The 13,399-nt window shown below is 32.4% G+C and overlaps 1 protein-coding gene across 2 annotated transcripts; it reads right to left on the reverse strand.

Moving 5' to 3' along the window:
• Positions 1 to 3,092: 3,092 nt before the first annotated feature.
• LOC133677997 (alpha-N-acetylglucosaminidase-like) lies at positions 3,093 to 13,128 on the reverse strand. Of its 2 annotated transcripts, none has more exons than XM_062100142.1 (19): positions 12,712 to 13,128; positions 12,461 to 12,537; positions 12,065 to 12,276; positions 11,809 to 11,930; positions 11,118 to 11,203; positions 10,684 to 10,778; positions 10,278 to 10,359; positions 9,691 to 9,797; positions 9,551 to 9,581; positions 9,188 to 9,305; positions 8,932 to 8,979; positions 7,914 to 8,023; positions 7,170 to 7,272; positions 5,533 to 5,631; positions 4,903 to 5,013; positions 4,243 to 4,475; positions 3,879 to 4,116; positions 3,705 to 3,783; positions 3,093 to 3,490 (listed from the first exon to the last, which is right to left on the reverse strand). In XM_062100142.1, the coding sequence occupies exons 1-19, from the start codon at positions 12,940 to 12,942 to the stop codon at positions 3,234 to 3,236; spliced, it is 2,439 nt and encodes an 812-aa protein (XP_061956126.1). In that variant the 5' UTR covers positions 12,943 to 13,128; the 3' UTR covers positions 3,093 to 3,233. The 2 variants fall into 2 exon arrangements, with proteins under 2 accessions (XP_061956126.1, XP_061956125.1); XM_062100141.1 differs by having other exon boundaries at positions 11,118 to 11,206.
• Between the last annotated feature and the right edge of the window lie 271 nt (positions 13,129 to 13,399).

Genomic DNA, 13,399 nt, shown 5'->3' on the forward strand with positions numbered 1-13,399 from the left:
TTCAAACACATAGATGGATACATAAAATATTTTTACAAAAACTTAACTAAGTTATTCAGGTCTTTGTAGTAACAAGGAGTTGACAAACATTTGTTACTCTTTACTAGCTAACAATTGATGGACTTCACTTCTCACTTAAAAGTTAGGATTCCACAATTTTTTTGTTCATCATGCCACTTTTTATTTTGAGTTACTCAAACAATGTCTATGATAAATTGATATCCCTTTATATTTTACAATTTGATTCTTATATGAAATTCAAGACAATTTAACTAAGTTTTTTATATGTTACTTATATGTTAGTTGAAAGCCAAATCATATATATTTTAATGCTATTAGCTCTTGATTGCATTGTTAAAAAATGCTTTTTTTTCCTTTCAATTGTTTTATAATTAAAAACAGTGTGTGTTTCTGGAAGTAGCCCGTGACAACACTTTGGTAACCTACCCAATAGAAAGATAAAAAAAGACGTGGTATTCAAACTGTACACATATTTGAAAAGTTATTATGGCTGGTTCAATTCCATCCAAAATTATTCACATGCAATCCGAATTTAGACCACGTGTCATACCTGGTTCACATTTTGAATATGCAAATAACATGAAGTCATTACTAACAACACTAAAAGAATTGGGCTTTTTTTAGGTGAATAGCGAATCACCTCCCTCCTTTATTCTTTCATTTTTGTTCTCTCTTTTTTTTTCATCATCAATTATTTTTATTTAATACTATTGTTACTTTATTCCATGAGATAAGATTTTAAATTGTAGTATATGATAAACTTTTAAAGTAAAAGGACATCAATGTATAACATGTAAAAAATATGTGTTCAATCTCAAAGTTTTTTAGATTTCTTATTTTGATTCAAAAGTTTATTTTTTAGTCCCTAGATTTCAGAGAAAAGAGAAAAATTCGCTAAGAAACAACAAGGTTATCGGCTGATCACAATTCAACCACTAAAAAAAGGATTTTTGTGTCAATGGATTTCTCTTCTTGATATGAGTTTATTAGAGATAGTTTTCATGAGATAAAATTTTAGATTATAGTAGGAAGATAAGATTTTAAAGTAGGAAGACCATAATGTAAAACATAGAGAAAATGAGTGGTCAATCTCAAAATTTTTTATAATTTTTATTTTGATTCAAAAATTTATTTTATTTATTTTTCAGTTCCTGAATTTGATAGAAGATTGAGAAACTCACTAGTAAATAGTAAAGTTGTTGATTAGCCACAATCCAACTGAAAAATTATTTTTGTGTCAATAAGCTTCTTTTCTTGAGAGAAGTTCATTAGATGTGGTTTTTCTCTCTAAACATGTCCGGAAATGCATAACAAGTTCAATTTTGGTTTTTGGATTTAGTTGTTTTTTTTTTTTTTTGTGAGTGATTTTGGGGTTGTTGGGTGGTTTATATATATAGACTTTTATGGTGTTTTTGAGGTGTTTTCGGTGAAAATGAGTTTAAAAATAAATTATGAAGACAAAAATCCCTTTTGATTTTCCAGTCACTAAAGTGATGGTCAGATTCTGGATAACTGCCTAGTAAGCAACAAGTCACCTAGTTTTTTTTAAAAAAAAAAAAACGAAATGAAAAAAGAAGCAGAAAAGCATAAGCTTGGGTTCTGCCTTGGCTATTATCTTAGGGCCAAATGCGTGAGCCTGACCCATCAGTGCATGATGTTTTATTATTATTATTATTATTATTATTATTATTATTATTATTATTTTTAATTAGTACCCTCCCTATGTTTTATGTATTTTTTTTATTTTACATTAATTTTTATTTAAATCTCAATTAATACCCCCTCTAATATCTTAAAAAAATCTAGTTAATCTTTTTTAAATATTAGTTATTTTTTTAAAAAAAGAATTTTTTATTTTTATAATGTTTCAAAGAGATTATTATAATTTAATTATTTATATATATATATAATATAAATAAAATTTATTTGCATGAATTATTTATAAAAATAAATTTTTTTTGTTCTTTGTAAGAAAACATAACCTATCAAATAAAAAAATAAAAGCACATAAATTAAAAAATAAAAGTGCAAACACTAAAAAATAAAAATCGGGATTAAATATTTGTGTACTCAGTTCTCTTTTATTTTTTCAAAGAAAAATATTAGCTTTTCATTAAGTATTTAGTTAACATTAATAAATCTTTCATAGTTTATCAATTCATATTTTTTTTAACTTATTTCAATAAGTGTAAATAGCATCATTGCATTTTTCAATTTTTAAAAAAATCATGACACAATAAAACATATCTATAACATTATAACATTCTTTTATTATTTTTAAAAGTAACTTGAAATTCTATCTACAGCATAGCATAAATGACAAAACTAGTTTCAAATAAAGCATTAAACAATTTACCTTTCCTCCAAGTATTCTCAAGCACATGGTCAACTATGAACTATTGTTATTAAACCTAACATGTTCTAGTAAATCAACCTAATATCTTACCAACCATGAACTTATTTTAAGTGTTTCATATTGAATTGATGAACTTATTTCAAGTTAGGTTTTATATTAAATTGATAAAGAGTTAATATGATTAAAATTAAAGTAAAATCCGATTTGATTTTTTTATAACTTATTTTTAAATTGACATCATTTAAACTTTTTTAAAAATAATTAAAATGATTCTATTTTAGATTTATTAGAATTTATCTTGATTAACCTACCAAACTTGTAATCCAAGTGAAGTTAGATTTTATAACCATGCTATAAATGACTATTTCTCTCGGGTCAGAATCCAAGTGAAGTTAGATTTTATAACCATGCTATAAATGACTATTTCCCTCGGGTCAGAGAATTAAGTTAGCTCATGTTCGACCATCTCATCCCCTGCTTATCCTAGTGCCCCTCAGCCATTAAAAGTACGGTTATTTCCCACCTTTTATCTACAGGGCGGCGAAAGGGTTAGTTCACTGACCTCACTGACTCCAAACTAGCTACAAACTAGAAGCTATGTGGATCTTGGTGCAGTTTCCATCATGGTAAGACATTTCCCATCTGGCTTAACTATGTTGTCATGTTAGCCTACTGACATTAGGTAACTCACTCCTATAGTTGGATCATTGCCTCGTATGTTACATGACCTGCATTGATTTATATTTATAATTCGTAAACAAGCAGAGTACAGCTTAGTTTGATGCAAATCGCAAGATTCTCTGATGATGTCCAAAAAGTTCATATAGTTTGTAACATTGTGCTATGGCAGCTTCACTTAATGATCATATGTATCCGGATTGCCAAGGTATTTGTGATAGAGCCACCGTGATATGTTCAGAGCATTTCCGTTACTCTCCACCGGGAATATCTTCCGACTTTTCTGCCATTTGTTTGTAAGCTTTATCCATTCTCTTCTCCAAGCCTTCAACTGGAAACCATGGCCATTTTCCAAACTCTGGGTTAAGAAATTGAAATATATAGCTGCTCGTGGACCATAATAATCTTTTAGAAGACCGCTCCAGTACTTGTTCCCTGCAAAAACGGGAACAGAGGTTTTCTTAAAACTCCATTGAAATACTGTTAAAAAGCCTACAAGTTTTCTATCATCCAGTGATAACAACTTCCAATGACACGTCCATCTGGAGAGGATGGGCATGGAGCCTCCAAATTTGACTTGAGGCTAATTTTTCAAGCAACGAAGGTAAAAAGATACACTAAGGGTCCAAGGTAGTGTTGATCCCCTTACCATAGTCACGAAGAAGACTTGCTTCCACCTCTGTGTTGTCATACCACATAGTTATCTGAGTTCTTGCATTCCATTCAAACTGCAGTTTCAGAGCACATTGAATTACTAAAAAACACACACGACTCTTGAAATTGTTTGAGATCAAATAGGACTATAATTTGAAAGGCTACTAACTTGTATTTGCTGTTCTTCATCTTGAGCAAGTTGCTTTGCACTTTCTAACCATGGACCCAGAAGAAATCCTTCATGGCATGCCAGGAGTGTGTCTATGTCTTCCACAAGGTCTAGAAACATCCGACTCTGGTGAGCAACTCCATGGCTGTCTTTTAATCGGTAGGCTTCAATGACCTTCAAGAACAGCTCATTTGCATATTTTGCCAACACTTGTCTTGTCAGGTCAACTAAGTCATAACTGACATGGAAATAAATATACATTTAGAAAAGGATGGGAAAATAGTGAAAACTCGAAAATAATTTAAGAATTACACAAATGGATAAACCATCCAGCGAAAGGTTTTTGAAACCTCAAAATGCTAACCTGTAAGTGCTGCTTCCAGATAATTCATCCCCTCCTGCAATGAAAAGTTCCAAAGCACGCACAACTTCAGTGGTTGAATACCATAGGTGAGGATGTTCATATGAATCAGTGTTTTTTATTAGGGCCGCTCTTCTTGATACTAGTTTTACATCGGTGTGATGCCTTCCTTGCAGCATCGAAACAAGATTTGGATTAACATCAGGGAATGCTACAATTACATCCCGGTTTTTGTCCTGGTCCAACAATGCTTAAGGCTGTCAGAATTCAAACAACAGAGTGCACTAGGAGTTTTTCACATGCAAAATATCAATTTGGCACTTTAATTGGACCGGGTACTAAGTCACAGACTCAAGGTCAAAAAGACCACGTTTGTAATTTCAAATCAGAATCACCATAATCATGACATTTGTGGATACAATAAACTTTTCTTGAACTGAGGGAAATGATGAAAATATATAAACATCCACAAAGAAAATGAAGTGAAATTACAAAAGCATATGTATAGGAGGACATATAAATGAACAGAAATAAAAGGATTAAATATAAGTTCCATATTATGCACATTTGTGAAAGCCAAAGATAGGTAGAGCCATTACCATATTATGATGAATAATACATCCAAATGTACTCCATAGACTGTAGACAAGTTGGGGTACTTACATAGGCACCATCAGTGCAATTGTAAACTGTGTGGTACAGTATATTCCAGGCATTTTGTATTGTTGGAACTGATCGACCATATCGTCTTGCTGAATACAAATCAATCCATTCCTAAAAGAAAGACAAGATAGTTGTGATTTTAATTGGAAGTGTGAATTTCCCTACGCCTGATCCATTCTTATTTATTTTCCCATATGCCAACATATCTAGAAAAAAGAGGTGGAGAAACTTTCTTATTTCAGAAAAAAGTCTTCTATTCCTTCATAATTTCAAATTTTAAAAATTAGAAACAAAGCTTTCAGAGGATCATGAAATGTACCACAATTTTATGAAACATTTAAAGGAAAGCGCTTGTAAATTGACATATCAAAGTTGAACTAATTCAATTGTAATAAGATAAGAGGAACTCTAAAAAGACTAGTATTTGACACAATAATAACTACAGTACAGTGTTCAGTGATGCATTCAAACAACATAAAAAGCAATCACCAAACTTAACAAGAAAGCAAGGATGATAGTGTTCATGGCTTAAGGTTGAGTTTAGCAAACATACAAACTTTTTATATTGCAAGTCGGAGACATAAATGTACGAATATGAAATGGTGGCGACAGTGGAAAACTTTCCATTACCTTGACATCAACCTTGTTCTGTTGAAATGCCATTTCAGACATGAGGTCATAAACAACTGGGTTTTGTTCTATACCTTCCATTGACATTCCAACACCAACCTTCACAGAAGCAACTATATAGAATAAGATAAATGATGTAATAAAATGGTACAATAATTAGTTAAAATTGTAACATGACACAATGAATTGTTTTGTGAGAGAGATGAACTCTAGCAATAGTTATATGCTTCTTTTGGTTTGACAGCTTTGACCAACAGGCATCAGCAAAACTATGCAAGGTCATACATATGCATCATTGTATTATAAAAGGGGAGTTAGTGCATATGCCTATTCAATTTGTTTTTAAAATGACAAATTGTAATTAACTAGAAAGTGACAGATAAAATTTACATTAAACAATGAAGAATATTTGCAAGGTAAATCAACTGTATCACTCACCAAATTCTGCATATACAGACCTTTATCTTAAACACCATCAAATTGTTCAAGCAATGCAACAATACAACCCATTATGTTACATAATAATCTAATTGATCAGTTTCAGTTGCATGAATTATAATTTTTCTGAACCATCAATAGAGTGCTTCATTCGCTCTGTGCATCTAATAATGAAGGGTATTATATTATGGTATATCTAGGTTTCACAATGTAAACGAACAGAATCCTGCTTTTCTCGCTCTTATAATTGGAATCTTTTGTCTGCATTTTCATGTGTTGTTGCCATCCGTTGTAATTCAATAAATTAGAAGACTCACATGTTTTAATTAAACAACAAATCAAACAAGTTTGCCAACCACATAAACAATATGAAATTGCTTCCCATTTACCCACAAGCCCATCTAATTAGAAAATGTGTTAAGCTATTCTCTCTCCCAGATCTTGTACTTTTTTCTTTTACTTTCTCCGCTTTCTTTAGTTGAAGAATCTTAAAATCTAATCTTATTAGATTGAGGGAGGTGTAGTTGTGTACATGGAAAGCTTGTAGAGAGAACTTAGGAGTGTTAGAGAAGGAAAATAAATTTAACACGTTGAACTAATCATGAATATAAAGAATATTGTCAACTAGCAACCTTATGTAAGAGCAAACGAGCAAGAAATGTTATGTGTAACCCTGAGGGGTGTAGTTCAACTAGTCAGGCACTAGGTTTGCTTCCTAAAGGTTAATAGTTCGAGTCCCATAAATCTCAAGGTTACTAGAGGCTTACATGATCGTTAACTTCAGGGCCCGTGGGATTAGTCGAGGTGTGCGCAAGCTAGCCCGGCCACTCACGTTAATAAAAAAAAAAACAAAAAGAAATGTTATGTGCACAATTACTTGTGGAGGGAGAGAGCCAAATAGGATGCTTGAAAGAGGTTCAATTTTTTCAATGCTATGAATGGCTAAGTTGAAGGATCATGGATAATGGGTGGGCCATCAAAAGATTTCATCAGGTACTGACATTGTTTATTAATAGTACCTTACAATTGTAATACAAATGAAAGTTGCAAAGTGTTTTTAAATTACAGTGCTTTTTGCTAAAGGGTGGAACTTTAAGATAATATAACCTAAATTTTCCTTATGTTTCAAATGGAAAGATCAAAGCCACATAACATCTCAATTCTTATTAGCAATCAAGCTTTGAAGGAATCAATTTTACCATTGTGGAGTTCTCACTGGTACGAGCTTCAACTGGTCCAGAAGCTACCGAATCTAAATACCCATACATCTCCAAGTTTCCTGCAAAGTTGTGCAGCATACACCTGCCAAGTGGAGAAACAACAAATTAAAAACAACATAAATATAGAAGAGGAAAAGGAAAAGAAAACATCAGAAATTCATTCTTAGGATATATATCAGGAATTAAATAATCACTGAACATAGATGTAACAGATTTATTCACAGGTTAGTACATAGCAGAAAATAAAATAACAGAATTATAAGCAGCTTGATTTTTAGAGATCAACAGGTTTTACTTCAATGAGGATATGAGTTGTTTCACAGATGCACAACTGAAGTGTAAGATACTAGATATTGCTATATATACAAGCCACCATGAGAAAAAACCATAGTCCTAACTACCTGCATAAAGTAGCAATAAATGACTCAATGGCCATGGATGTGACGGTCAATAACATGGTTTATAAATTCTGTACTGCATTTTCAGATAGCATGTATTATGTGTTCTTTCACAATACTCTGCATTTATAACATAGACCAAAAAAAAGGTCTCAATTTATGCTTCCAGGCCAAACTCAAGCCCAAATGAAAATAGTGATGACTAATGATAATACAGCAGATTTTGCAATTGATGAAATCAGGATATTTCTACGTCTCGTTAGCAAATATCTTCAGCTAAGAATCACAGATATCATCATCAGTTAGAAAAGGAACAGTTACTTACCAGATGTAAGGGACACCATAAAATTGCTCTGAAGTATTCCATATGGGTTTCACTTCGGCAAACAGATCAAGGACTACAAGCCTCCCTATAGGAACTGAATGTAGAAGCGCCTGAAAAAGAGGAAAGGATACCATCAACCAAAAGCACTCGTCAATAAAATAAAAAAAGCAACTGAACATTCCCAAATCATATCTATAAGATTCCATGAAAGAAAAAAATAATAATATATATATATATATATATATATATATATATATATATATATTGAAAGCATAAAAAAGGCTTTGACTGGAGTATCTACACACATAGACACATTGAATGTTCCAACAACTGCTACAAGTAGGTGACGATGGCGTAATAAGCTCTGGGTGATGTGTGGATTCTAATTACTCCAAATTAAAAAAAAATCATAATAGTTGCATAGCAAACTAATCAGTAATCATCTGTATCCCTTCAACATTTTCCATAATGAAGCTTTGCACAATCAATATCCTAAGTTGGATGGGATAATTAAAAAACAAAGAGAAGATCTAAGCTTTTTTTTTCCTGAGCAAAATGTATGACATGAGAACATTTCACATCGCATCAAGAACACTTCAGTCTGTTTAAGAGATGACCCAAGATAGCCACAATGATCCAAGGCTGTGATATCATGCACATTACAAAATTGATTCATATATAGTCAGAACATACAAATGAGAAGCCCTGATGAAGTCCCAACTAACATCTTGCCATTTTCTTTTTTTGATTAAATTTTTCTATACTTTGTTTTTCTGAACTTTCCTTCTATACTTGAGAATTTAAAATTGCAGATATTAGAAAGATTGCTTAAAGTTCAATGTTTTCTGTACACACTCAAACATTATCATTAACAGGAATTATATCCTTGTTCACTTTGGTTTAACATGGCTTTAATGCTTATTTAAAAAATAAAATACTCAAGAGATTGAATGGTAGTGTTCTTAACTATAGAACATAGAGTGCCTAGAATAGCAAAGCAATCAAATTACAATATAACCTTCATTTGTGGAGGTCTCCAGAAAGGATCATATGAAAATAACCACCCCTGCAGAATTAAAGCAAATAAATCAGAATTCCAGAACAAATGGAGCTAACGTTGATTAAGAAGCAATTTTGGAACATAAATTATAGAGATGTCATACTTGTAGAAAATATATAATGACAAAATGCACTATCAACATTGAATTAAGTATCACTGAAGCTAGATAAACAGTTTGTGATGATTGATAACTAAACATTCAATATTCCTTCACCTGCATCAGCCAGACAGCATTACTGTCACCACTTTGCATTCCCTCAAATATTGATCCACCTAATGAAGATATGTACTCTGGGTCATCAACAGGTGGAGTATTCTCATCAAAAGTGTCACTGCAGTTATTCAAACAATCAATACACGGATACTTTAAGATAGAATAATTTTCTGTAAACCTGATCTGTTATTGCATTTGCTGCACTGCAATTCCAACATGAAAGAGCCAATGACAAAACAAAAGGATGGATGGATTCATGATTTTAACGCAGGACTTTGAAAACTGTCAAAATGGATAGCTTATAATATATAACTTGCAAACTGAAAACCAGTTGTATGAATAGGAAAGCAAAGAAAATATTACCAGTTGTATATGTGGCTGGTACTTCCATACTCTGACCCATAAGATAATTGCAAATATCACAAAAATTTAGAATTCTTGCATTTTTTATGAACATAAGGAATATAATTCTGGAATAACTCTGGTGATTCAGATAAGCTCACCTGTCAATTGTTGCTCAATGAATGCTCTTCCAATCTCAATAAACAAGGGATCTGTTGCATCAAGGAGATACGTGCAGCACCATCTAACATCACTCCTAACTGAAAACCTGAAGGAGGATGTAGAATATGGTCATGGATTCATAGATCCATCAAAGAAATACATGAAGTGCATCAACAAAACTCTGCAGTCCTAAATCCTAGATGATGCTGGGTATGGTTTGTGAATCTCTTCCTGCCATCCCACAGCAAAAATGCCATGTATATTTTGGCACTTGATTAATCTTTTCCAGGACACAAGGTTGAGTAACCCAATTTCCTATTTTAAGCTAGGACTGGAGAAAGCACAATGTATCTGATAATTGCAATATATGTGCATGTAATGAGCATGAAATCAGCAAAAGAATGAATAGAAAGCTTGAGAATTTCTAGTGAGCTTCTTGGACATGATCCTAACCAGTTCTTTTGTATTTTAATTATAAAGATATCCAAACCCTGAGTTTAAGAAACTATAGAATTCTTGCATTTCATTAGCAGAACTTAAAAGTGAAGTCCATGCATATGTTAAACTGGCACAAAGATGTACTAACCAATTCCCCAAGCGTGTTATTTTTGCTGAAGGAAATATATTCCTTAATGCTGCAGGAACATTTCCAGAAAAGGCTGGAAGAACTGGACAGCAGAATAGCAATAATTGCAAACGTTATATCGATAGAAGTTCAAAAATTAAAGCAATTATTTGATAAATAAATGTGAATTTCCTCAACTTTTTTGTTTTTAATTTTTCAATTTGGTATTTTTTTGAAGTGGAATTTTGAAATGCAAATAGTTCTACTAATTTTTATCTTTGCAGAATTAGGGCAAAAGAAAGAAAAGCAAGATATTTCCTCTTATTGAGGAATTTAACATCCACTTTGAATAATGCTACAGAAAGATTAATTTGAATTTATACCACAACTAGAAACCTTAAGAGTACAAGTATATGACTATTGATACCTGGAGTCATTCCAAGTTCATACATTCTGGCGAGAATTTTCTTCTGCAGAACTAGTTGTTGATCAAACCAACTTTGTGGTAGTGGTCCTCCCCACCTGTAAACAAAATAGTATTTGTAATTATGCTCGTCACTATGGAACCAGTTTCATTTCTAGACATTATTGAGAATGTTCTTGCCCAAAACAATAATAATCATAAAAATAAGTTCCCCAGTGCGAATTCTGCATTCTGATTTTGATGATATAAAATAGTTTCTTCCTGAAATTAAGGGTTTAAAAGCAATAATATCCTACAATTAGGAATTTGCGAAAAATAGAGGAATATCAACATTTTGAACATCACACATAAAGTTAGATAAGTAAACGTGTAGAAAGAAGATTTTCACAAATTACTGTAAATTCTTTTAAACAGTCAAGCAAGAAATATAAGCTTACCTGTGTAAATTTGCCATGCGTGACCATGCAAGAAATGCAGGGCCTCCAAAGAAATCATCCAAATCTTCTTTACTAATATTAAATTTCTGCTAAAGTGAAAAGTCTATTTAGAAGAACAGAAATCAAAGTGCCACATCAAATATAACAACTCCAACGCAATTCACAACTATGTGAATAACTAATATGGTCATTTTGTTATTAACCAACAAAAAGAATATAATGAAACATATTGGAATCCAGAACTAATGTAAAAAGAAACAATATGAAACAATGTAAGACACAGCTCTCACAGATTAACTCAACATATACTGAAGAAAAATATAATTCATGTGATGTGTTTTTATTGATAAATGTGTGTTCAACAAAAGGGATTGCAATATAGATCAATACACTTAATTTTTATCTTTTCCAATATACTAACTATATGCAAAACAATTATTAGTGCAATAAACAAGTTCACAAAGGTTAAATTAGTAGTTGAATAATGAGACATGTATCAGGATCCTGGTTCCTTATTGTAATTATTGTTTTCAGTACAGATCATTCATGATCTCAATATCATAGAATGTAGTGGCATAAAAAAAATCAGTAGTAATGAAGCTTCCAAGATTAAAAAAAAGGGCAAATAAAACAAAATAAAATCTCTAGAGCTCTATTGGAAGAATATGGAGATCAATAAGAGGAATGGCACCTGGAAAACTTTTTGCCAAATAGCTTCCTGTCCTGTAAATGCTAGTGGCAAGTTGATGCCTTGAAGAGCCATCCAATCAATTTCCTTTTCCCATCTTTTCCAATCCCACCAAGCAAAAGAATCTTCCAAAGAAACATATATTAAATTTATATAATATTTATGAGACCACAACGCTAAATGCTAAATCCAACTGAATTAATGACATAGCTATCACTCTGGATATTTAGTAGAAAATTCAATCAGTGCAGAAACTCACAGCTAGATGTGACAGCGTTTTGGTAATAATTCCAAGGAACAGGTCTCTGAACCAAGATACCATCATCTTGAAGACGTGGAAGAGAACCCAATTTAGGTATCGAATTGAGCTGCACACCACCTGTTTTGTCCCAAGATATATGCGAACCACACCAATACTTCAAATACCAATGCAAACCAGCCAACACTTCTACTCCAGTTACCCCGGAAATTCTAGCAGCACCCAGAAAAAGAACAAAAATTCCACGTTATCACAAAGGAAGTCATAATTTCTCAATAATTTAACGAACTTGATGAATTTTATTTCCTTCACATCAATGAAAATGACTACAACAAAAACAGACAAAAGTTTTTTATGGCAAGAATTAATAAAAGCGGTAAAGAGTCTTTAGCATACAGAATCTGTGGAGCTCCGCGCCTTGTAAACGAGGGATGATTTTTTATAATGAAGCAAGATTCCCCTCCACATTGCTCCTAACATTAATACAATTAAATAAATTATATATCTTGCTCAAAAATCTTAAAAAAAATATTGAACTTCTTCAAAATTAACTATAACAACAACAATGATAATCTCTCGGTGTTACTTTAGTGAAATCCATCAAATAATTAAATAAATTCGATAAAAGAACAAAGAAATCGAAGTACCTTAGATACAATTCGAAACTCGAAGCTGGAAGAGTGAGAAGGAAGGAGGCGTTGCAGAACACCGCGGGCGGCGGCAACTTGGACAGAAGGAAGAGCTCGTTCGCGGTCCTGGATTTCGAGAATTTTGGAAATGTAACCGACGCCGATCGTGGAAGATTGAGCGAAAGAGAAGAAAAGAAGGAAGGATGCGAGGAGGACGAGAGAAACGGCGGCAACTGGAGGGGAGTCCATAGGGAACAATGGAGATGAAGAGAGTGATAAACCCAAAGGGATTTATTATAGAGAAGATGGGCATTGTAGTGAAGGGAGTAAGGAGATTCTGTGAAGAGTAAGAGACAAAATGGATTGCCGGCCGGAAGTGTACAGAACTGTTTGCTTTGTTTTTTCGAATTCGAAATTTGACATTTTGACTTGTACTTGCATTTGTGTTTTTTATAGGTTGACTAATAGTCAGCATGGGCTTAGATTTAAGTTGCTTCTATGGACTTATGTGCCCTGTTGACTTGGGCCTTTAAGCTTACCTTTTCATGAGAAATTTTGTTATGCATGTTAACAAATAAAAATAAAATAAAATAGAGAATACACACTTGTTATCAGGATTATCGTGACTTTCATTTTATGTGTATTTTATAATTATGTTGCGCATAATATATGGTAATATATCTTTTCCCAAATAACATTTTTTTTA

This window comes from Populus nigra, chromosome 18, assembly GCF_951802175.1.
Source record: "Populus nigra chromosome 18, ddPopNigr1.1, whole genome shotgun sequence".
Classification (NCBI taxonomy): Eukaryota; Viridiplantae; Streptophyta; class Magnoliopsida; order Malpighiales; family Salicaceae; genus Populus; species Populus nigra.

Excerpts from the sequence above, each read along its gene's own strand:
- LOC133677997 (XM_062100141.1), bottom strand. The coding sequence starts at position 12,942 with ATGGACTCCCCTCCAGTTGCCGCCGTTTCTCTCGTCCTCCTCGCATCC. Across the intron at positions 9,582-9,690 it reads CATTGAGCAACAATTGACAG|AGTATGGAAGTACCAGCCAC; the intron begins GTGAGCTTATCT and ends CTTATGGGTCAG. Across the intron at positions 5,014-5,532 it reads AGAACAAGGTTGATGTCAAG|GAATGGATTGATTTGTATTC; the intron begins GTAATGGAAAGT and ends TCTTTCTTTTAG.